At 52.7% G+C, this 24369-nt stretch overlaps 1 protein-coding gene across 6 annotated transcripts; it reads left to right on the top strand.

Moving 5' to 3' along the window:
* Positions 1 to 670: 670 nt before the first annotated feature.
* On the top strand, positions 671 to 23786 carry VWA5B1 (von Willebrand factor A domain containing 5B1). Of its 6 annotated transcripts, XM_053963109.1 has the most exons (23): positions 671 to 995; positions 1850 to 2020; positions 2269 to 2430; positions 2775 to 2997; positions 3172 to 3317; positions 3554 to 3685; positions 3948 to 4072; positions 7029 to 7205; positions 10063 to 10173; positions 10626 to 10828; positions 12590 to 12704; positions 14266 to 14451; positions 14685 to 14880; positions 15836 to 16023; positions 18068 to 18287; positions 18469 to 18786; positions 19424 to 19561; positions 20131 to 20259; positions 20364 to 20489; positions 20722 to 20796; positions 21148 to 21217; positions 21439 to 21553; positions 21770 to 23786. In XM_053963109.1, the coding sequence occupies exons 1-23, from the start codon at positions 968 to 970 to the stop codon at positions 22478 to 22480; spliced, it is 4065 nt and encodes a 1354-aa protein (XP_053819084.1). In that variant the 5' UTR covers positions 671 to 967; the 3' UTR covers positions 22481 to 23786. The 6 variants fall into 6 exon arrangements, with proteins under 6 accessions (XP_053819084.1, XP_053819083.1, XP_053819082.1 ...); XM_053963108.1 differs by lacking the exon at positions 671 to 995 and having other exon boundaries at positions 1561 to 2020; positions 2269 to 2418; XM_053963107.1 differs by lacking the exon at positions 671 to 995 and having other exon boundaries at positions 1561 to 2020; positions 3175 to 3317.
* Positions 23787 to 24369: the final 583 nt, after the last annotated feature.

Below are 24369 nucleotides of genomic sequence, written 5' to 3'. Positions count from 1 at the left end.
TGCTGGCAGCATCCCCTTTCAAAGGGTTTTTGCCGGGAAGAGCCCTCTGAGCCCTCCCTGTCCTTGTGGGGCCGATTTTTTGGCTGGCACAGCAGTGTGGGCTGGTGCCAGGCTCCTCTGAGCCACCTCGGAGCTGCAGGAGAGGTGCAACTTTCCTGTCTGGATTAAACAGGACATGGCACAGGGCTCTGCATCTCAGCAAGGATCCCTTAGTGCTTGTCCTGGCCCAGGTGATGCAGAAATCCCTGCTGGCAGAGTGATTCCCATGGGAGCTACGTCCCTAATCTTCCATGGGTGCAGGAGATGTGAGGGGCTTGGATCTCACCCATGGGTCTGTACTAAGTCCCCAATTCCAAGCTGAAGTCACGGTCCTGGAGCCCAGATTCACCCCTCTGGCATTTCTGTAATGAATTCCTGTTGTGCCAAGCTGTTAGGTTTAAGGTAAAATCATTCTCCCTCCTTCCTCCCCCACCTGGCATTTAATCACTTCCCAATACCTTGATGGCCTCTGCCACATATTGAAGTGAGGGGAGCTTCATTATCTCTCCCTGTGGCAGGTGAACTCTTACCAGCTCCTGACTCCCCAGGCCCTGTTGGCACGGCTTGGAGCATCCCGGTGTGGGATGGCCTCCCCTGGCTCAGGTGGGACTCCCATTCATCTCCTGACTGTGGGAGCTGCATCCCCATGGATGCATCCCCCACCTCCCTGGGCAGCTCCTGGCATGAGCAGCATTTATGCTGGAAGGAGGGGTGGATTAAATCGGGAATTTGAGGTTTTTGGCCGGGATTCAGGGGCGTGCCTTGGGATTACTGCCCTCCATCATCATCTTCACTACTGTTTCCTGTGCTCAGTTTCCCTGGCTGCTCTCCCCCATTCTGGACAGCCCTATTTGCTCTCCCTGGCTCTCCCTTTTTCCTTTATGAACGTCGTTTCCCTGCCCGAGCACTCATCCGGCTCGTGGCCTTGATGTCTTCTGTGGCATTTGCATATAAAGGTGAGTTTTAATAACGCAGGAATGAGAAACTGATGTATTTCAGTGCTGCTGGCTTCTCCTGGGCCTTGTAAATCACTGCATAAAACATTGCAGAGCCAGCCAGGGAGAACTGCTGCCTAGCAACTTCTCCCGGTTCCCCGAGGGATCGGGATGGGGCCCTAAAATCCACCTGAAAAGTCTTCTTTAAAACCCTGAGGCCTGGGGGAGAGGAGTTGAAATGGAGGAAAATCTGCTTAGGGAAAAGAGTTGGAATGTAATTGGCATAAGGAGTCACTTTGCATCTGAATGTGTCGGCTGAGCACAGGGAGGGATGAGTCAGCCTGTGCAGGAAGGATCTGGAGATGCAGGACAGCAGAGCAATGGCACCTCCCTGTAATCAGCAAGGATGAGGACGGGCAAGGGCATGGGAGGGCAGGAGCATGTATGGCTCTGCCTGCCTACTCTTCCTTTCCCAGGAGAAAGCAAAACTCTCATGATCATAGTCTTATCTTGGAGAAAGTTGTTGGTTTGAAGGATAATGAGGAGAAAGAGGGACAGAAAAAGACATTAACCGGTTCTGCTCAGACTCCAGCAGTGTGGGAGGTGGGGACTATGGACCTCCAGGGCTGTCTGTCCCCAGCCAGGGAGGTTTCATCTGAACCTCCTCCCTTGTGCCAATGGGGATTTGGAGCAAGGGTTTGCTTTGTGTCTTCCCATTGGGGTCTTGCTCCATCCCCATCACTGCAGTCCCAGGTCTCATCCTGTCCCAGGTCACTCACCTTTCTGTCCTCAGGGCTTCAGAATGAGGTGGCAGAGCCATGCAAACATTTTGGTCACTCAGGGCTCCACATCCATTCTCACCTTTCTCTCTCCAGCTCCCCACTGTCACCCAGAGACCCCCAGGAAGATGCCAGGGCTGATTAACCGGGTGACCCTCTCCCGGCTGCCCCTCATTGCGTCCGAGGTGACATCCTGCGTCAGTGGCTATGCCTTTGGGATGACAGCCCTGCTCACCTACCACAACCCAGACCCCCAGGCTTTGGAAGGCAAGTTTTAAGGAGTGAAGCTTGGAATGGAAAATTTAATATGGCAGTGCTGGGTTTCTGTGCATGCCTTCAACTTTTAGATGCTGGTGGGAAGCACAACCAAATGTATTGTGTCCAAGTCTACAACTTTTTAGGTGTGAAAAATCCCACAAGTGGGATTTTTTTCCCACTTAGGAAGTGCCAAGAGGGACCTGGCTGGTGGGTCCAGGGAAGAGGTGGGCGTTGCTGACACCCTTCCTGGTTGGCAGGCCTCTTTGTGTACCCCTTGGATGAGGGCACGACTGTCGTGGGATTCGAGGCAGCTGTGGCCCGGCACACTGTGACAGTGCAGATCAAAGACAGAGCCAAGATGGATGACACCTACTTCAACAGCTGCAGCCTCCCTGCTGGAAGAGATGGTGATGGAAGTGGTGAGGGGGTTGAGGGTGTTTTAGGGAGAAAAAGAGGGCGAAGGGGAGTGGAGAGGTGACGGGGGTGGCTGGCTTGTGTGTGCTGCGGCACCAAGGGGGCTCCTTTTGGGAGGCTGAGGGGTTGTGGTGCTCATGCCAAAAATGTCAATCTTATCCGTCTTGGAAAGCACTGCTGCTTCTAGGCAGGCAAAAGAGTGATGCAGAAGCTGGGGCTCTTTAGAGAAAGCTGATGTGTGCAGTGGTGGCGGCTTTGGGTGTTTGATCCAGGGCTGGGGGTTGTGGGAGGCCTGGAAAGGAGCATTTTCCATAGTTGCAATACCTGGCATGGTCCAATCTCTGTGCAGGAAGGATTATGATGGATGAGGACCTGGAGAGGATTGTTTTTGTGGCCAACCTGGGCATAATTCCTCCCCTGGAAAGTGTCTCCATCTTCATCAGCACCTCCTCTGAGCTGCAGACACTACCCAGCGGGGTGGTGAGGGTCCTTCTGCCAGCTGTGTGTGCCCCCAGGGTCCCCCAGCCCAGCCTGGAGAATGCCAGCAGCTTCTCCAGCCACCAGCTCCAAACGTACGGAAAACCATGGGGTGGGCTCTGTCCGGGATTGATCCTGGGGAATGCAGGGCTGAATGAGCAGGAGCTGCAGGAGGTTGGAGAGTGGCTGCAGGCTTTACCTCTGGCACATCTGCAGTTCCTGGGAGGATAGAACATGTTGACAGGGTTTATTTGGATTTATCTCACCAGCAGGGACAAGCACCCCTGTGGACTGGGGAGCCCAGAGCAAGGGAGCAGGTTCTGCCTGACTCAGCTGCTGGACAGTGAGGCCACCAACCCCTTTGAGTATGAATTCAGCTTCCACCTGGAGATCCGAGGGCCATGTTTGCTGGCAGGTAGGAGCACTGGGGCTGTCCTGCTGCACAAGGCTGATTTATCACCTCCCCAAGGCAATGTCCACACTCCTCCTCCTCAATATAAATCTGTGTTAGCAACTTAACTGTGCTGGGGTGGATTTACCAGTACAGGGTTGATGCTAATGTGGATTCCTGTCCTCTACCACCTTGTCATCCCTTCTCCCTGGTGTCCCCCCATCCTCAATCCCTACTGGCACCTTGGTTTCCCCGGGCAGGAGTTGAGAGCCCCACACACGAGATCCGAGCAGACGCCGACCCCTTGGCTCGCTCTGCCAAGAGCATCGTGATCACACTGGCCAACAAACACACCTTTGACAGACCCGTGGAGATCCTGATCCATCCAAGTGGTAGGTGGGCTCTGCTTCCCCTCTGCTGGTCTGGCCCCTTTCTGGGATCCTCATCTGTAGCTCTGGAGACAGCTGGATTAGTGCTGGTTTTGCAAATATTGTCAAGGTTAGGCTTCCCAGGGGTAATCCTGGCCCCTCTCAGGGTTTTCTGAGCTCTCCAAGCTCACAGATACTGCTGTTTTCCCAACCAAGGGTGCCTGCACCTCTGCCAGACCCAAAGTGTAACCACAGCTGTTCTTCACACAATTCTCTGCATTTACAGAGCCCCACATGCCCCACGTCTTAATGGAAGAGGGTGACATGACCCCTGCAGAGTATGAACGACACCTGAAGGGGAAGAACGATTTCATTAAAGGCACTAAGAAAGACCCCAGTGCCAAGAAAAAGGTGAGAAACACAAGCTGCAGGAGTTAGCTGAGGCTTTCCATGGACTGGAGCTGAACTAGAAGATGATTCCATGTTTTGAGCCTCAGATATTACACTGTCCCAATGAGACCTGCAGCATCCTCCCTCAGAGAGGGGCTTGTGTGGAAGAAGAGGGGAAAATTCAGCAGCACTGCTGATAAACTGAGAGGGGAAGGAGCTCTGAGATGGTTATTGTGTGTATAATTAGTGCTAGTCTAGCATAGCATAATTAGAGAGGTACATTGTGATAGTATTAAGGGTATTATAATTATTGCAGTGACATAGAATAAAATATTCTTTTAATTGCTCGGTAAATGTTTACTGTTTCTGGGTAGCTGTCAGATAGAAAGAAGTGATTTTTCTGGGAATAATGAGCTGAACTGAAGACAAGGTAGGAGAGACTTCTCTTTGTTCTGCTGAGCAGCAAAGAGAAAAATATCTGTGCTGGGATTTGTGCCTCGTCTTTCAGCAGTTCTGAAGGAATGAGTGACAGCCCAACTCTTTGCTGTGTCTGGGATCAGCGGAGAGGAGCAGACAGCTCAGAGCCCTCTGGATTTCCAGGGTGGGTGTGTTCCCTTAAGGGACAGGTTGTGCTTGTGTGGCCACAGCTGGGGCTGACAGTGTCAGCTCCTGTTTCAAACAGCCAGGGCTCTCCTGTGTGCCCAGGGATGCTCATTTCCCCCTAAACTCCTTCTTCACGTGTCTGATCCTGGGTCCCTCTTGGCAGACATCCTGGACCTGCTGCAGGGGTGCCTCCCCGTGCTGCTAAGATTTCTCCTTTCACCAGAGACTTGTCAACCCTCCTCTCCTCCCTTCCCTTTGCCCTCCGCTCTCTCTGGCAGGGACTCCGCAGGCGTCTCCTCTAATTGTGTTCAGCATGTGGCAGGTGCAACGAGATGAAACTCCCACGCTACGCCTCGGATGGCTCCCTAATTATTTCTGCACATTTAGCATGTCCAATTATCTAAGGGGGGATCATTCTGGAGACACTTCCCTGCAGGAAAGCCACCTGTGCCCCAAGAGGACTGGGAAACTACTGCAGGGAGCAGAGAAAATGCCTGTAATACCTGGGGTAGATGATGGGCCAGAATTGCTGCTGCTCAGAGCAGGACACTGGCCACTTCTTGACATAAATTAAATTAGCCCAGAAATTTCAGCAGTAAATGATAAGTAATCCTCCTCCCTCTGTTTGTTATGTAAAAGGCTTGGATGCTGTCAGCTGCAGGTTGGTGGGAATGGATGCACAGTGGAATCAACTTTCCTCGACAAAATCTGATTAGTTTACTGTAGTTGGATAATGGGTGAAGGGGAATGGAAGGGAGGTGAGGAGATGTTTTCTTTTCTGACCTGTAGCGGGTCCTCTGATGCTGTTTACTGAAGATTTGCCTGTAAAATTCCCTCCAGTCAGTGAGAAATCCCAAAATATGGGCTCATCCTGATCACGCAAGAAATTTATGTCATGGATACCCAAGAGCATTCAAGGGAGTTCTGTGGATAAGTCCAGGCCCACAATTCAGTATTTGTACAGAGGCAGCAAGGAACACTCTAGTCTGGAATGCGATAAACTGGAAAAGTTGTTAAAGAAAATAATGACATATGGCTGGAGGGAAATGGAAATGGAAAAAGCCCTTTGATTTCTCAAAGTAGCTGATTAATTTATACCCCATAGCATAGAAGGGAAAGGCAAGAGGATGAGTGGGAGCTTGGCTTATTCCTGTGAGTGCGACCTGTCTTTCCACTGGGTCAGAGAAGCAGCACTCAGGCAGAGGAGCTGAAAGCAGAACTTGTATGTGTGTGTTGAGCCACAGGGAGTTAGTGAGTTTTAGAAAACAAAGGTTGGTCTCAGCTCATAGACTGAGGAATGTGACTCATGGCTGGAGAAAACAAGCCCAGTTATGTGGGGTCTGGTTTACTCCCTGTGATACCAACGAGAAAAGCAGCCAGAAAGAGGAGAAAAGAGGCAAACAAAGCCCCTGAGGATCGAGCTGCTGTTGGCGAGTTGTTTCCACACTCAGACCCAGGGATGAAAGGCTGTCGCTGGGCTGATGCTGGGTCCTGGAGCTCCCTCCAAAGCAGCTGAGGCCGTGAACCCATTACTGCTTGATACACATGTAACAGCACATTATAAACCCATCACAAGAAGTTTTTACTGGTTTTATTTTATCCCATTTGTAATGAATACTTGAAATAGAAGGAGAGAAAATGCAGAGAGCCGTTGGAGCTGTGTGCAGTGCAGAGATCATGCAGGTTCCTATCGAGCCATGGCTGGAGCAGATGGTTCAGTTTTCCAAAGCCTTTCAGTCCCTACAAAGAAAAGTGATAAAAGAAATGGGCAGAAAAAGCAGCTAACCAGAGGTGGCAGGAATGAATTGGAGTGCTGAATGCATCAGATCAAGGGCTGCATCTCACACTTCATTATTGAGTGACCATGGAGAAAACCTCTGGTGTGCCTCGGTGGGATGCTAAGCTGTGCTAATGAACCAGGTTTTTGGTAAGGATCTAATGAAATGTTTGGAGAATCAGATTTGCAACGTGCTGAGTAGGGTGAGGTCTTTTGATTTATCCTTCAGGCTTTTATCTGAGTGTGCAGTTGCTCCATATAATCCCAGAATGATTTGTTGGAGAGGACCTTAAAGATTATCTTGTCCCACGCCTCCTGTGGGCAGGGACACCTTTCACTATCCCAGCTTGCTCCAAGCCCTGTCCAGCCTGGCCTTGGGCACTTGCAGGGATGGTGAATACTGTGGGTATGGACAGAACAGGACACCTGGACATTGGCCCACCCTGGTGTTGTAACCTCTGAACAAGTAGATTGTGGCCCACAAAAGGCCATGCACTCGCATTTTGAGCCATGCTCTGATTCCCCTCGAATTGAAATGGGGTGGAGAAATCAACCTCTCAAAACCAACCTCTCGAGCTCTCTCCTGCTTTCTTTCAGATGGAAATCATCAGGAAGCGGCTGAACAAGGACATCCCCCACCACCCTGTCATCATGCTCAACTTCTGCCCTGACTTGAGGACTGTGCAGCCAGGCCTCCGGAAAGCCCAGGGAGAGTTCATCTTCCTGGTAGACCGCAGTAGGAGCATGAGTGGTGTGAACATCAGCCGTGTCAAGGTACCTGCAGGAGGGGAAACACCTGCCTGTCAACAGGGATGAATGAGAGCAGTGATGGTGCTGAAAGCATAAGTGTTCATTATCAGGGGATGGGGGGTAATTATAGGCTGTATTTTTGTCATCTCAACTATGGCACTCGTTTGGTACTTGCAACAAAGGTGACTCTCCCCTGTTCTCTTCTGCTTCTTCCTGTCAGCACATAAAATGCAAAATTGTTTTCTTTCCCTCTCTTGCTGGCATGTTTTGTGCATCCCTTTTCCAGTTCTCCCTGTCTCCAGGAGGGTTTTGGGTGATGGCTGCCTAGGAGGAAACCTCCAGGGAGCTCCAAGGAGAGGTGCTGACTATGCATTAGGAGAGGTTTTGCTGATGGGCATCTCTGTGAACCCACAGAAATTATTTAAATATTAGTCATCCCTTTTACAAACACAAATGAACACCAGCAGCCTGGTGGATAGTTATGGGAGTTCTGTTGAGACCTCAGGATAAAAAATAGGTATTATACAATATTATTATACAATACCCTACAGGGTATTCTGTAGGTCTGAGGTTCCCCTGTCAGATGTGCCTCTTACCCAGAGCCAGACTTGGTGCAGGACCCTGCAATTGGTCTGTTGAACCTCATGAGGTTCCCACAGACCCACTCCTGAACTTGTCCATCTTCTAGCACATCTCTTTTCCCATCTGTCTCTAGTTTCCATGGGAACTGCTGAGGAAGGACAGACACCTTCAGCAACAAGGACTGGGATACTGGGGAGCCTGCAGATGGCTGCAGCACATCCCATGGAATAGGGAGGCTGTTCCCAAGGGGAACAGGATATCTCTGGGGTTGTACTCCCTTCCCCCCGCATCTTTAGGAGTCTGGGAATATTGTCCCAGGGTAGGTTTTTGCTTTCCAACTCTCAGCATAGCTGGGTTTGGGCACAAGGCTCTGCAGCCTCTGTGGAGGCTGGATTGTCCCCTGGGGATGGAGACCTACAGGATCAGAGCCCTTCTCTGGTTGGTCCTGAAATGGAAACCCCATCTCAGGAGGGCTGTAGAAACAGGAAGAAGGCTGTTCCCCTTCAGGAAAAAATATTTTGAGGGAGATTTTGGAGGAGATACCTGAAGGGAGAAACCCACTGTCCCTCTTTTGAGTGTCCCGTCCTTGTTTGTCACTCACAGACACCAAGGACCTCACTGCAGGAGCTGTTCTGAGAGGGTTCGGGTGGGTTTTGGTTGGTGGAACCTTCTGCATCATCCTTAGCTGGCTAGATGCATGGCATGACAGGTCTTGGAGCTGTGCAGCCTCAGGATGCACTCAGGAATGGGGTGGAAGGGCCAATGCAGAGCAGGAGGGCACCTGTCCAAAGCAGCTGGAGTGGAAGATGCAGGGATTTAAATTTCCTGCAGCCAGTTCCTTTCCCACCCTGATGCAGCCAGGGAGAAGAGCCAGGCTGTGATGGTGGTCGCTGGCAAAACTGCACTAATAACTGGGAATTGACTTTTCTGGAAGCAAACATCCCTCCTTATTGAGTTGCCATATAGCTATGGAGTGCAACAGGATCAAGATCAATATTTACCATAAGAAGCAATAAATCTTTCTACTTGCTGAAATAGCAAGCAGGCATCGCTTGCCCATTTTGGAAAGTGCTTTAAGAGAAATATTTGGAAATTTGTATTTTTTCCCTTGTAATGAGTTCCAAGATGGGATGTCAGCACTGAGATCTGGAAGAGCCAGCATCCCGGGAGCCATCTGGGAGCAGTGGTATAAATATATCCTTGTAGGTTTGAGATAACAGCTTGGATTCAAGTACTCCAGAGCCTGTTAAAGGGCAACCCTGTTCTTGTACATTATTCCACTGATTTTCAGTGCTCCAGCTCTGTGTTTTTGCTGAGTATTACAGGCTTTAGGAGCTGGGTTGCCCTGGCACCACATCTGTGCTGGACCCAGGCAGCGAGTTTGCTACATCCCTCTGTGGTCACTTGGTCTTTGCCACTGGTAGGACAACTCAGGGAGGCTATTCTTGCTCGTTTGACCTTGGCAGCACCTCCAGGGGCTGGCTAGAGGGTTTCTGCTGCCCTCGGCAGACTGGCAGGAGTCTGCCTTGATCAGCATTTAAATAGAACTGAGCTGCTCCTGAGCACTTTGCTTTACATTTTGCTTTAAATAAACACTTTGCTTGAAATGGGCCTCCTCTTCTGCCACATAATTGCTCCTACAAGTTCAAGAGCTCCTTAAACAGCTCTTGCCCAGTTGCTGTGATCACAAGCTCTGTCCTGGACTTGTCCACAATATCACTGTGACAATTCAAGTTGCTCTTGCCTTATGTAAAGCCCAGGAATAGGCATGTTAGATAACCACCTCTGGTAAAGAAAATAGCTTAAATCTGTTGTCTCTCAGTTATTTTAATTGAAGCCAGCTATGAATACAAGAGAATTGGGGATGGGGGAGGCTTTTCATTTTGTGTAACTTTAAGCTGTTTGTTTATTTTCTGCAAGTTTAGGCATTGAGATGCATTGCGTGTCACACTTCTCAATTTCACACTCTGCTTCTCACCCACCAGCTCTGTGCTGCAGCAGTGTGTTGCCAGCACAAATTGAATCCCTTAAAAACAAACAGAAAAAATTGTTCAGTTCTTTGTTGTCTCTTTTTTTCCAAATACTCTCCATTTTCCTCACTGCTTCAGGTCCCAAATATCATCAAGGGACTTTGAAAAGAGTGGGGTCATATGGAGGCATGGGAAAGAAGCAGTTGGTTTGTTGTCAGGTGAAAGTGGGAATAAGATGGGATGGCTCTGGGCAGAGCTTTTACTGGTGAAGTTGGGGCAGCCAGGGAGGGTCCAAGTGTCCTGATGTCTGTTTGCTTTTCACCCCTCAGGATGCCCTGTTGGTCATTCTCAAGAGCCTGATGCCATCATGTCTCTTCAATGTCATTGGCTTTGGATCCACCTTCAATACCCTCTTTCCTGTCAGCCAGGCCTATTGTGAGGTGGGGGAACCCACAGTTCACAGAATCACAGACTGGTTTGTGTGGGGAGGGATCTTGCATGCCATGGGCAGGGACACCTTCCACTATACCTGGGTGCTCCCAGCCCCATCCAACCTGGCCTTGGACACTTCCAGGGGTCCAGGGGCAGCCACAACTTCTCTGGGCAACTTGTGCCAGGGCCTCACCACCCTTATAGTAAATAATTAATACCAAGTCTAACCATGCCCTTTTTCAGCTTAAAGCTATTCCCCCTTGTCCTGTCACTCCAGGCCCTTGTCCAAAGTCCTTCTCCAGCTCTCTTGGAGCCCCTTTAGGCACTGGAAGGGGCTTTAAGGTCTCTCCAAACCCTTCCCTTCACCAGGATGAACAGCCTCAACTCCCTCAGCTCTCCTATGGCTCTCCTTGGTTCTCAGAGGGTGCTGGTGCTGACAATTCCATGTTCCTTTGGGCAGGAGAGCCTGCTCATCGCCTGCCAGAGCATCAGGAGGATCCAAGCTGATATGGGCAGCATCAACCTCTTATCCCCCCTGAAGTGGGTCATCCGCCAGCCCATGCACAGGGGCCACCCCCGGCTGCTCTTCCTGCTGACGGGCGGGGCCATCAGCAACACCGGGAAGGTTCTGGAGCTGCTGCGGGACCACTCCTGCTCCACCAGGTACGGACTCAACCCTGCAGGGCCAGAAAGCTGGCACAGGCTGGGATGTGCCTCCCCTTGAGCACAGCTCCATCTCACAGACGTCCCCACTTCAGAGACAGAGGCAGGAGGGATTGCTGCTATGAGCCTGGGAGAACCTCAAAGGGTTTGGAACGAATCCCAGAAGTTCAGATGCTTTTTAAACAATCAAAAGCAGGATAATTGAGCTGACAACTTCACAGCTCTCGGCTGATGCTTCCTGCTAGGAGAGATTGACATGCCAACAATCTTCCTTGCTTTTTTTTTTTTTTTTTTTTTTTTAAAGCACATCTGGGGCTGGCCCCAGCTGCTTCCAGGATGGGGCTGTGCAGAATTGAATATGCTGAAAGGGAGCAATGTAAAAAGCAGCTGATTTGTGCACAAACTCCCAGCCTGGCTCCCCAGCCCTGATCACAGGCTGTTCTGGTTTCTCCTCTGCCTCTTTAAGGGGCACAAAACATGAGAAAAATGTAAGAAATCCTGATTCCTCTTCCATCTCTCAGACTTCAGAATTATCAGGCAAGCTGCTCTGTGGGTTTGTAACTGCACAGAGGTCTGATTGCTTCCCAGTGTAGAGGGCATCCCACTATCCCACCCCTCGCTCTTGGAGAGCTGGAGGGGAGGGTTAAATGCAATCAGAGCTGGAGCGTGGTCTCTGATGACCCTGGAAGGAGAGTCCTGGGCATGGCCCATCTTAAAAGAAGATCAGAGCCTTATTTAGGAGGGGTGTGAGGCTGGCCTAGGATTAGCAGGCAGCTGAGGATTAAAACCCTCCATAGAAAAGCCCCTTGTGCAGATGCAGTTTGCTGCTGAAGGTGCTTTCTTTCTCAGCAATCCACTGCCCTGCCCAAATGCCATATCCCACCCATTCCAATCCTCCTGGCTTCCTGGCACATCCATCCCCACCTAGTACTGCCCTCCCTGCCTGGGCTCCAGCTCAACTTCTAGCCTTCAGCCCAAACCAAATCCTGATTCACAGACCTGGGAGTCAAGGGGAGCAGCCTCACCTGGCTTGATCATCCTTCCCTGAGAAAATGTTTATTTTCATTGCAAGCAGATATCATTACTGGATATTTAGTGCTATTGACCACAGCCAGCAGGGAAAAGAGTTGAACTGAGAGCAAAGCAGCTTGTTTGTGTTTGCAGAGGAGGGGAAGGCTTGAGGTCCTGCTGGGAACTCCTGAATGTCACTGCTGAAGGCTGGTCTTTGGGGAAGGGGTTTGGGGTCTGCTGAGAGGAGGGGGCTGGCAGTTCAAAGAACCCCAGAATGGTTTGGATTGGAAGGGACCTTAAAGCCCATCTCATCCCACCCCACTGCCATGGGCAGGGATCCCTTCCACAGCCCAGAGTGCTCCAAACCCTGTCCAGCCTGCCCTTGGACACTTGCAGGGATCCAGGAGCAGCCACAGCTTTCCTGGGGAACCTGTGCTAGGGCCACCCTTGCAGGGAAGAATTTCTTCCCAATATCCAGTCTAGCCCTGCCCTTTTTCAGCTTAAAACCATTCTCCCTTGTCCTATCACTCCATGACCATGTCCAAAGTCCTTCTCCAGCTTTCTTGGAGCTCCTTTAGGCACTGGGAGGTTCTCAACCTTCCTGCCACATACCTAAAAGAGGGCTGGTTTATTCTGGACATAGCAGTGGGATAAAGCCAGAGGGAGTTTCTGCCTGAGGGAATGTGTGAGCTACATGGGGCTGGGGGGTGGCTTTTCCTTTGGATCCTGAGTCTCCCTGTCCCTTTGCAGGTGCTACAGCTTTGGCATCGGGCCAAATGCCTGCAGGAGGCTGGTTCGGGGTCTGGCTGCCGTGTCCAGGGGCGCCTCCGAGTTCCTGGCGGAGGGCGAGAGGCTGCAGCCCAAGGTACATCCCCACTCCCCGGGGCCCCCCCGTGGGGCTGTAAGGATGCTCTGGTTCAGCGAGGGGGAGGTCATGGCTCCCAGGGGGTTCATTCCCCATCCTGGCCCTGCCTTCCCAGCCCCCCCCCTTCTCAGCAGATGGGCGAGCGGGAGGGGATGAAAGAGCATCTCCACGTCCGGCCGTGTCGGAGGGAGCGGGAGGGTGGGTTCGTCTCCGCCTGGGGCTCGGGGGCCGCCATAGCCGCGGTGCTGCAGCTCTGCCTTTAAAGGCAGCTCTGCCTCACATACGGCGAGGGCAGTGGGACCGGCATCAAAGCAGCCAATTAGTTTTGAAGTCGGGCTCAGCCCTGTCGTTGCTCAGGCGAGGAGGACTCGGGGTTGGAGCGAGAGGAATGCGCTGCGATGGCTTTGCTTATTAAGCTGACTTTAAAGCCTCTCCATTTCCTCTCTCCCCATGAAGAGTAAAACCGTGTGCTCGAGATCTGGCGTAGGGATGGCTCTGTCCCCTGGTGAATGCAGAGCCCAGCCTGTCACCTGCTGCTTGACTAAACCCAGAGAGAATTGGGTCTTTAGCTCTTAAATATCTCCAAAAAGCCAGCTCCTACCTTCTTGATCTCTCGAGGAGTTCAGCAACTCCACCCTCTGCAGGAACCTGGAGCACGCAAAAACTTCTCTAAGACAGAATGGCATCAACATTTCTGATGTAAATTAAAAGCAAAGACAGTGAAGAGAGAGGTGTTTAATAAGAGCTATTAATAAGAGCTTTGCAGGCTGTTCAGCTTGGTGCCTTCAGCAGTCTGAGGCGTCAATTAATGGCCTTATAAAACACAGCCCGGTGTGTCTTCCCAAGCCTGTAAAAAAGCAGGGAACAATAGGGAATATTTGCACTTTTCTGTCTCTAAATCTGGTGTTCAGTTCCCTTGGCGTGCAGGGAAGCTCATGTAGATGGCTCCCTGGGAGATTTGTCCATGAGGTATTCATGAATATTGGTCTTCTCCACGTGTGTAACTGGCAGAGCATTGCTGATCTCTGGCAGTGGCTTGTGCCAGCAATGAGCTGTTCCAAAAATATCAGTGTGTGAGTGCTGGGCTCGGGACAAGGGCTGGGGCTGGGGCTCAGACCACTGAAGGCTGACAGCATTTCCTGGGTGCTAGAGGGGAGGGGAGCAAGGGATGCTGCCTCACATCAGAGAAAGATCCCTCAGGCCAATAGCTCCCACCTTGCTCTGGGCTGGCAGCGTGCGTGAGATCAGCCCTGTGCTTCATCACTATCTGCTCATGGTAAAAAATCATGGAATCATGGAGTCATTTAGGTTGGAAAAGACCAAGCATTAACCCAGCTCTGTCAAGTATAACTGTGCCAAGGAGGTGAGGGTGCTGGGATGGATGTCAGAGTAGACTAAGAGGAAGCAGACTGTCAGGAGAGGGTAGGAATCAGCTGATGGGATTGTTTGAGGGAATGTTCCCCTTCCCTGTGGCACATGGCACGTGGCTCACACATGGCTCACACCATGTCCGACTGGACACCATATCCAGTGTTGAACCTCTTCCCCCTGCCCTTTGCAGATGATCAGGTCGCTGAAGAAGGCGATGGCACCGGTCCTGAGCGACGTGTCCGTGGAGTGGGTCTTTCCTGAGAGCACTGAGGTCTTGGTGTCCCCTGTCAGCAGCAGCTGCCTGTTCCCTGGTGACCGCCTGGTCAGCTACGGCGTCATCTGCGACACCTCCCCATACCTCTCCACCCCCAGATCTGTGAGTCTGTGGGGCTGTCCCAGGAGTGGGGGGTGTTGGGGTGTACGCAAGAGTCTTGGCTCTGTGCACGGTCAGGGGGTGTCTCCTGCTTCCCAGCTGTGCCCTTGAAGGAGATGATGGGCGGGACTTTGGGGGGCAGTAGTGGCTAAGGATGCTGGTGCAGCCTGTCTCAGCTGGGAGCCAGTGGACGGACACGGTGGTGGGACCTGTTCCCTCTCTGTGCTTCCCCCCAGGACAAGAGGCGGCAGTACAGCATGATGCATTCCCAGGAGTCGGGCAGCTCTGTTTTCTTTCACTCCCAGGAGGAGGGAGCAGGCTTGGAGAGCTGGAACCATTCCAGAGACTCAGAGGGGTCGTGCCCCGCCGAGCGCTCCCCCGAGCACCTGGGCGTGGGCAGAGATCCTGGGGGAGAGTTGGACACGGACACGGGTCAGATTTTCCTCTGTACATGCTGGGGGGTGATGTCCCTGTCTCTCTAATCAAGCTCCTGTCACTGCTCCCCCCTTTTTTTTTTGCCTGATTTATACATATCTTCAGCTGCAAAGAGCTGGAGGAGTTTGCAGGAGAGATGACAGATCTCCTGAGGCTTGAGCAAGTCTGTTTGGTTTGGATGTTGTATCCAAACCTGTCAGGAAATCAAGGGAAGCCCTGGTGAGCTGGGTTCCCTGGAGATTTTCAAAGCAGCTTTAGCTTTGGCCACATAATTATTTACAAGCTTCCCAAGCAGTGTGAGGAGGAGTGGAGTGAGCAAATGGGTATCTCTGCTAGACCATCCCTGTACCTGCAAAGCAGCTTCCCAGTCAGGAGAAGGGGAGAATGGATCTAAAGCCATCTCTGCAGGGTGTCACTCGTCCCCACCATGGCCTGGCTGGGTGTTTGTTTCAGTAGCATGTGGCATAAAGCAGCTGGTTGCACCCTGGAGCTGGGGAAACCTCTGTTACTGATGGGATGTTCTTCCCTTTTATTCCAAGAGGATCTGTACTGTGCATCCCCTCAAACTTGTCAAAAGCAATGAGAAATCATGTCTTTCCAAGGCAAATTTTAGTCTTGCTCTGACAGGAGCGTGTCTGCACTAATTAAATTTCATTAGTAAACCCTTTGTCTTCTCTAGGGAGGCTTGGGGAAATGCAGTCAGGCTTTTTTTGGCTGAAAACTCCTCAGACAAAACCTTCCCAACCTGCTCTCCTGACATACCCAGGAATTTTGTGTTTCTATTTCCTTTTGAGGTTTCGTTGCTTTGCTTAAAACTTTGCAGGGCTGAGTGTGGCTCCCTGAGCTTTGGCAGGACCTTGGCGAGAGCTCCCTGCCTCCCACTGTGAGCCAGGGGGGTGGTGCTGGCTGATCCCACTCCAGAATGGAGCTGATCCTCTCTCCCACCATTCAGGAATGGACGTGAAGGCTCTGTCCAGGAGACGGGCGTACAGCACCACCCAAATCTCCGACCACGAGCCTCGCAGGAAAGTGCCCACAGCCAGCGATCCTGGCACAGCCCTGGTGAAAAACCCCCTCCGGAAAACCCACCTGCAGGACCTGCAGCAGCTCAGCCCCGAGCCCTGGCAGGCGGATTTCCAGGTAGGTGATCCCCCGAGAGGCTTTGCCTGCAGGAAGCCAGCAAGGAGAAGGAGGAAAATATCAGGTGGATAAGAGCCTGAAGGAAAGGGCCTGACTCACGCTAGTCCTAAAATATTGATATAGATATAGGTAATAGATATAGCTCTGCAGCACATCACAAACACTGGGGAAACGAGCCAAGCAGGGAGCAGAGTGCCATCCTGATATCCCATAGCAGTCCCTCCCCATGAGAGCCTGCTTTTCCCCTGCTTCCCTTCCCCTTAACAGCCTGTGCTTCGCCTTGCTGCTCCTCTGGTCCTTCTTACCTCCCTACAATTTAGGATTCAAACCTCCCCATGGCTGTGGCACTTCTGTACCTGGCAGGGAAAAGGAATTCAGTGCCAAAGCAGATTCCCAGCTGGATCCATCACCTTACACAGCATTGGGATGAGATGTGAACCTGTGTGATGATACGTCTGCTGAACAGGGTTTTGTCCCCTATCTGCAGCAGGTGGAATTTGGGCAGATTTTTCAGCTGATCTTTGGGAAGGATGGGGATAGTTTTCTCTCATCCTTGGCATCGTCGGGATGCTCTGCTCTGCAATCAGCATCTGCAGGGCTGGGAGGACCAGCAGCACTTGCGTTCCCATGGAAACTCAGAGCGGGATGTCGGGGACTTTGATTTCCCCTCTGCTGTGGGTTAGAGATCACTGGGTGAGGAGTGGGAGGGGAGATGAAGGGGCAAAGGGGAAAGCAGGGCCAGGGCTCCAGAGGGAGGGATGAGACCCCTGCCCTCAGGCTACAGCAGGTGAGGGTGGTGAACAGCATCAGTGACCAAGAACAAGCAGGTTTTAGGGCTACTGGCAACATTCCCTGTATTGGGAAGGTCCCCAGAGCATCCTCCTGCCCTCAGTGTGTGGGCAGGGGTGGAACTGACTCCCTTCTGGAGGGCAGTAAATGGTTAACAGCATGCAGCCTGCTCTTAATTAAATACAGCCTGGTTTTGCTATCCCTCCTGCTGCCAGGGCTCCCAGCAGCTCTCCCAGCTCCCAGTCCTGCTGCCAGGGCTTGACATTTTCAGGGGTGTGAAGCCAAACCCTCAGCTTATCTCCATGCTTGCCATGCTGGGAAGGAAAGGTCAGCACCAGCCACGGGCAGCTTAAACCCCCAGCTCCATTCCCAGCTGGCTTCCTCTGGCTGGGAGGAGAGCTCGGGCAGGAGAAGGAGCAGGTTTGGAACAGAAAGGGTCTGGCAGGATGTGTCAATATTAGCTTGGTAGATCACGCCTGAAGCTGCCTGGCTCCCAGTTTTGCTGGTGGTGTCATAGAACAACAAAATTTAGGTGGTGGTGGTGGAGGTCATATATGGCTGTCACTCAGAGAAATTATCCTTCCATCCACCACATTCTACCACCTCCTTTCATTGCTGGTGATGTCTTAGGAATATAGAGTCTGTCTGTTTTAGAGGGATCTTCCCACAGCCCTGGAGACAGGGATGAAACCCAGGCCTTGCAGAGGGGAGCATCTCTGTGGAATGTGGCACCAGAGGCGCTGGAGTGGGGGATTCATGTCTCCTGAAAGTGGAGAAACAGTCTCATAAAAAAAAAAAAAAAAAAAAAAAAAAAAAAAAAAAAAAAAAAAAAAAGATAAAAATTCCTTTCTCCCATCCCCTGCACCTCTCTCCTTTCGTTACTAAGCAACTGGTCCTTGATCTTTCTGTCTCTCTTCTTTTCTTTGGTTCCCAAGTGAAGTCATTAAAATGTCTGGAGGGATGAAACTCATATTTCACCTTCTGCGTGTCTGGGGAAGGAGCCCCTGGGGCCAGAGTCCCTTGGGGACACCCCAAGGTCTGGTGGAGGGCTTTGTCTAGGCACAGATCCCAGCCAGGAATGGGCAGAGGGAGGGACCTGTGTGATTGCATCCCTTGCAGAGGTCAGGCAGGGAGTAGATGGGATCAGAGGGGACAGAGCAGGTCCATCATGGAGCAGACGGGATCAGAGGGGACAGAGCAGGTCTGTGTCATTGGCTGCAGCCAGATCCAGCCCTAACATCTGCTCTGCTCACAGCCCCTCCCAGCTGTCCCGCACAGCTCTGCCACCAGGATCCGTGGCACAGGCGCCCGGCGCCCGGCCCTGCTCCAGCACAGCTGTGTGTCCTTCTGCCACGACGCCACCCCCCCGGCACTGCCAGACGGGCTGCAGGAAGCCCCGGCAAGGGGCTTGGGAGCACTCGATGCCATCAGGAGCCTGTGCTCCTCATCAGACAGCCGGAGCGCTGGGGATCTGGGTAGGTGGGAGAGGGGGAGGCATGGCCAGCCTCACCTGTCCGTGCCGGGGTCTGGTGGCATTGCATTGCGCCCTGTGCCACCATGTGAAAATTGGGAAGGATTAATTATGGTTTTGTGGTGCCAGTGGGGAGTTCAGCTCCCAGGGAGGTGGTTAATGACCTGCCTCTCCCCTCTCTGCAGAGTCTGCCCAGCATCCATCCTTCACCTTTGAGACAGAGACCTCCTCTGACTGGGAGCCCCAGGACCTGGATATCGGCGCTGCCTGCAGCTCCCCAGGCTCCCCCAGGGCCCTCTGCAAGGCAGTGGTCAAGGGGCTGAGGAACAATGAGCCTGTGCAGTGGGAAGTCACGTTTGATATCCACCCTCTGTTCCGGGAGCGGGAGAGCCAGGAGGATGGTGACACAGACCTGTGGAGTGAGACCTTCCACCACCTGGCAGCCAAGTCACTCATCCAGGACTTCGAGCAGCTTGCCGAGAGGGAGTGTGAAATCGAGCATGGTAATGCACAGCTGGCTGCAGGCAGACCCTGCCTGACCTCGGCAAGGCTTTCCAGCAGTCTCAGCAGCCTCTGGAGTGAAAACAAAAGCTGCTGGTGGTGAAATATTAGAATGTCTCACACAACTCCCAAATAACAGCCCTCTTCAGCTCCCTTGTGCTCTTCTACTTCTGCAGCCTTGCCGCACGTGATTATTCCCGAGCTTATGTTCCTTTCCACTCCTCAGGAGAAGGGGTTGGGCAATGAGCAGGTTGATGATCCTTGAGGGTCCCTTCTGACTCAGTATGTTCCATGATTCTGTGATCCCTCTGCTTCATGCATGAGGTAACATGGTTATTTTTAAGGAGTTGGTCACTTGGAGCTGGGACGTGGCATCCAACTTGAGCAGCAGCAGCCACACATCACTGCCCTAGGCCACACATGTCCCTGGACTGCATCAACCCTGTCCTCCATGAAGTGCATCTGGGCTTGTAAAGTAAGACCAGGGGTAGCAGTAGGCAGAGTTTAGAGAGGTAAAGGGATACAGCCCCTGCTGGGCATGGATCCCCCAGCATGGACCTGGATCTGGGAGCTGGGTGCGAGGGGTGGGGGAGCCCTTGGGGCCCATGGACTCTGACCCCTCTGTCCCTCCCGTGGCAGGGTCTGGGCGACGGTTCCAGCTCAATGCTGTCCACACCAGCAAGGCCTGTAACATCATCAGCAAGTACACAGCCTTCGTGCCCGTGGACCTGAGCACCAGCTGCTACCTGCCCACCCTGGTCCAGTACACCCACACAGGTAACGTGGGGCTGGCACAGAGGTGGAACCTTGTCCTGGCAGGGAAGGTGTCCCTGGGAAACGTCTCTCAGGGCAATGAAGCCACAATGTGCTATGAAGCCACAGCACAATTTGGCACCAGACCCAAACCCAAGGCTGTGGCCAAGGTCTTGGTGGCACAAACCTCTTCCCGTGGCCAGGGAAAAGGTCTGCTCTGAGGTCTGGATACACAGAGATGACCAGAGAATCACATAATGTTTTGGGTTGGAAGAGACCTTAAAGCTCATCCTATTCCACCCCCTGCCACCACCTCCACTATCCCAGGCTGCTCCAAGCTCTGTCCGTCCTTGGACACTTCAGGAAGGGAGCATCTCCAGCTTCTCTGGGCAACCTGTGCCAGGGCCTCACCATTCTCATATCAAATGATTTCTCTCCAATAGCCCATCTAAACCTACTCTCTTCCAATTTGAAGCCATTCCCTCCTTGTCCTGTCACTCCAGTTCATGGCCAAGCTCATTCTGTGCTTTCATTGCCATTGTGTGTGTGCCAGTCCCTCTCTAACACTGGCCATTCTCTTCTCTCTTGCCAAGGAGCAACATCCAAGCAAGGCAACTGGAGGAAACAGAAGAGTTCAGGAAACAGAAGACATCGTGGCTGTTCCCCTGGGCGTCCTCAGTCAGCATGTGGCCAGAACGGAGACTATGGATTTAACAGCATGAGTACGGTTCCCTGGGTTTTTATCTCCTTCCTGGTGTTAGAGATCTCAGTGGTTTGGGACACCGTCTCTGGTCTTTTTAAATTCTGCCTTCCCCTTTGCATACAGTGCTCACCAGACAGGCTGGGGCTCATCTCCATGAATGGCGAGGAAGCTTCAATTTCTCCCAAACCCCTGAAATCGCGGGTAGTACTGCTGACAACGCTCGGAAGTTAATTGGCAGCCGTACCGCGGGTAACACGGAGGATGAAACGAGTGTAATTAGAGGCAGGGGGGATGTGAGACACTCACTTGTCACCAAATCCTTCACTAATGAGGACGACTTGGATTGGACCTTGTCTGGCACTGTCAGAGCTGGAGCTGAATTAACAGAGCCCCAAAGAGGCTCATTAACCCCATCATGCCGTGGGAGGGAAGGTGCTGGTTTTGGCTGGGTGCTGTTGCTGATGTGGTTCCTCGGTTGCAGATGCTGAGGAGAGCAGCCCCTCACCCTCCAGCACCCTGTCCTCATCTGCCTGGGAGCACTGCCGTGTCCCTGAAGGTAGGGAAAGAACTGCTGGCACCTGGTGCGGCTCCATTGAGTCCGTGATTTGGGCTTTGGGGAATTTTATAAAAATGTATGACCTAAAACTAGGCTTGTGAGCACAGGGCCTGACTCCTTCTGAGGTGCAAAGAATGGAACCTGATGTGGCTTTTGGTATAAATCTCCCCCAGGTTAATTTTTAAGAGGTGTAGGAATTTTATTATCTGTATAGGAAAAATGAGGCAAGGGGAGAGGAAGAGTTTTGCCAAAGATTCAGCAGCCAAACAAGCCCATATCCCAGGATGTTGACTCTGCTCCCTTTTGCTCCCCTGTGGCACCTTGTAACCCCAGCACTGTGTTTCTCCCCAGGGCCTCTCCACAGCCTGTCTGCTTCCTCTGCACAAGCCCAAAAGTCCATCGAGAGGCTCTTTGCTGCTAGGTATGAGCCAGCTTGACCTTCCTCTGACCTCAGCAGGTGCCTTTCACCTGTGTGGGTCTGATGTGAACACAAGCCAGGGGAGAGGAGGGACCCCCAAGGATAGCAGCTGGAGCTGGGACTAAGTGTGGTGCCAGTGTCTGGGGAGCATGGGTGGTTTTGGAGGGGAGGGTGGGTGTCAGGATCAGCACAGAGGTCATGGACACCTTTTCATCCTTTCACAGGCTGACCCTCAATAAAACCATGCTGCTGGTTCGAGCTGCCAAAGGCTTCATGAATAAATCCCCAAGCAAAGCCGGCTCTGAGGGTGACAATGAGAGCATGGACTACCTTCCCCTGGTGAGCAGCTCCTCCCTGGGTCTTGCTGGGGTTGTGTGGTCACTGCAGGGGAGCAGAGGAGGATCCCCCAAATCTTCCTCCTGCTGTCTCTGACAACTATGTCCAGTGACCTGCTCAGAGATGGCGAGCTGTTTCATCCATACATGCCTTTTTCCTGAGCTAGCCACAAGTGGTTGCTGTGCCAGAGCTTCCCTTTGTGCCCATCACCCCTTGCAGGTGTCCCTGCAGCTGGCCTGCGGTGCCTTCCTTCTGAATTCAGCCTTCTGCGATGCCATCAACATCCCCATGGAGAAGCTGAAGTGGACATCACCCTTTGCCTGCCACCGCCTGTCCCTCAGCCCCTCCAGCTCCTACAGCACCAAGAGAAGCAGTCCCTCCTCAGAGCACAAAGTCCTGAACTGCACCCAGCAGCTGCTGGTCCCCAATGGGCAGGGGAAGGGCCCCACCGCTGGAGACCTGGCTCGGGGAGCAGTGCCGGAGGACACCGGCCGCCTTCGGCACCTGTCGGGCGGCACGGCCGAGAGCATCTCCAGAGCCCTGAAAGCCGAGAAGGAGCTGTCCCCCCCGGCCATCACCATCCGCAGCTTCTCCTCTCCCGCCGACAGCGGTCGGGGCTGGGACACCGACAGCTCTGAGCTCCAGGCTTTGCTCTTTGATGTGGAGCTGCAGCAGCAGACGGAGCCCGAGGGGATGCTGTGGGCCACGGCTGTGGCCCTGGCCTGGCTGGAGCACAGCTCAGCTTCCTACTTCATCGAGTGGGAGCTGGTGGCTGCCAAAGCCAGCCTGTGGCTGAGCGGGCAGGACTTCCCGGAGGGATCCAGCCTGGCCATGGTGAAAGCTGCAGCCCAGCAGCTCTTTGTGCTGCTCCGTCACTGGGATGAGAACCTGGAGTTCAACCTGCTGTGCTACAACCCAGGCAGTGTGTAAGAGGAGGAGGGGGGAGGCTTGGGCAGATCAGTGAGAGCACAGGAACAGGGATTTATCCTTAAGGAAATGCCTCCAAGGAGCTCAACTCCCCTGCTGCAGGGATGTATGTGTTTATTAGAGCAAACCCTGCAAACAGAGCAGCCTGGGCAAAATCCTGCACTCAGCAGTCAGGATTTTGCCCTGGAAGGGAACCTACCACTGCCTGCAGTAGATGCTTTTTATTTTCAACTAGATCAGCACTTCCAGCTACAGCAGTTCCCTCTGATCCTGGTTTCTTCTGGTCCAAGCCTGGTCTCCAGAGCAGATCTTGTGGTCTGCTCCACTTTCCCTGTCCTTACTTAGATGCCTCTTCCAGCTCTGAATCACTGCCAAACCCCTGCTGCAGCCCCTCAGCCCCAAATCCCTGCTTTCCTGAGGCTCCTGCCTGGCTCCTGCCATCTCAGGATGGCTTTCAGAGAAGGTAAAGGTCCGACAACATGCTCATCTCATGGATAAAAGGGAATCTGGGCTGGGAATGAGCATGTGAGAGCAGCCCCGCTGTCTCAGCCAGGAGGATGGAGCCCAGCCACACACAAGCAATCCAGGCCAGCTGGAGGCTGGGACCAAACCCCATCACATCCACACAGTGCTGGGCTCCCTCAGGCCCTCTGCAATCCCAGCAGGAGTTTGTGAGATCCCTTGCAGCCAATGTGTGCCTTTGGAGCTTCACAGGCAGAGCCAGGGTGCCCGGGATTGAAGTGCCTACAGAGGGAGTTGCGTGCCACTGTCTCCAGAGTGGCTGCAATGCCCCTGGAGCCTGTCTGGAACCCACTGCCTTTTGCTCCCTCCCTTGGCATGTAGCAGCCTTGCCTGGCCCAGCAGGCTTCTGTCTCGTGTCTGTGTAGGGGTGACACAGGAGGGAAACCAGTGCTAGGGACGATGAGCACCCCTCCGATCTCTCTCTGGTGTCACCTCTCGAAGGTCCCCAGGACCATGCTCCTCCAGAGCATCCCTCTGGTCTCTGCTCTCATTGTGGCCTCTCCGGGGTCCCCAGGATTATCCTTCTGGTCTCTGCTCTGGTTTCACCTCTCCCGGGTCTCCAGGAGCTTCCCTCTGGTCTCTGCTCTCAGTGTCAGCTCTCTGGGTTCCCCAGAACCCCGAGCACCTCTCCAGTGTCTGCTTTGATGTCACCTCTCTGAGGTCCCCAGTGTGGCAATGCTCAGTGGTGCTGCAGGTGCTGCAGGTTCACCGGCCGGGTGCCTCGGCACAGTCGTGTTCTCTGTTGTTGCAGAAGTGTTGTTGTCCCAGTAAATCACAGCCTGCTCTACTTCCCAGTGTGAGTCCTTTGTTTTGGGGTGTGTTCTTGGTGGGTTTCCCTGGGGCCACCCCAGCTGGCTGGAGCACTATGTAGCTGTTCAGTAAAATACCCCCCAAAAAACCCCGTGATGATTTAGTGTGTGAGTTTAGGTCTGGGTTGCAGAGGGGATAAGGAGCTTCCTTCTGGTTTTGGGGAGCTGTGTTTTGCAAACCCTGGATTGAACATTTGGTAAACTGATGCATCCAGGATTTAAAAAGCCTGGGGAGATTGGGCTTGATTATTCTCTGAGGCAGAGATGGAGCTGGAAAATCTGCTGTCTTTCTCTGCATAGTTTAACCTCTCACCTTGGTCAGTGCAAGGAAGTAGAAATCCTGCCTTCGTCCCACACCTTCCTTAATTAGTGTTGTAATTACAGGAATTGATAAAGCAGCCATTGTGTTTTCCAATCCAAAGGACATAGGATTCCTATGTCCAAGGACATAGGAGCTCTGCTATCCTTTGTTTTTCCCTTGGCAAGCAAGGACCCCCTCGGATGCCCTCCTGCTTTTGGTGACCTCTGTATCTATACATATATCACAAAAAAAAAGGACAC

This window comes from Vidua chalybeata, chromosome 22 (assembly GCF_026979565.1).
Source record: "Vidua chalybeata isolate OUT-0048 chromosome 22, bVidCha1 merged haplotype, whole genome shotgun sequence".
Classification (NCBI taxonomy): domain Eukaryota; kingdom Metazoa; phylum Chordata; class Aves; order Passeriformes; family Viduidae; genus Vidua; species Vidua chalybeata.
This window is presented reverse-complemented; position numbering and strand designations above follow the sequence as displayed.

Bases quoted from the DNA above. Each gene is read 5' to 3' on its own strand.
- VWA5B1 (XM_053963106.1), top strand. From the start codon at position 1,777: ATGAGGTGGCAGAGCCATGCAAACATTTTGGTCACTCAGGGCTCCACA. The intron at 10,829-12,589 runs GTACGGACTCAA...GTCCCTTTGCAG, and splicing joins GACCACTCCTGCTCCACCAG to GTGCTACAGCTTTGGCATCG. The intron at 19,562-20,130 runs GTAACGTGGGGC...TCTCTTGCCAAG, and splicing joins GGTCCAGTACACCCACACAG to GAGCAACATCCAAGCAAGGC.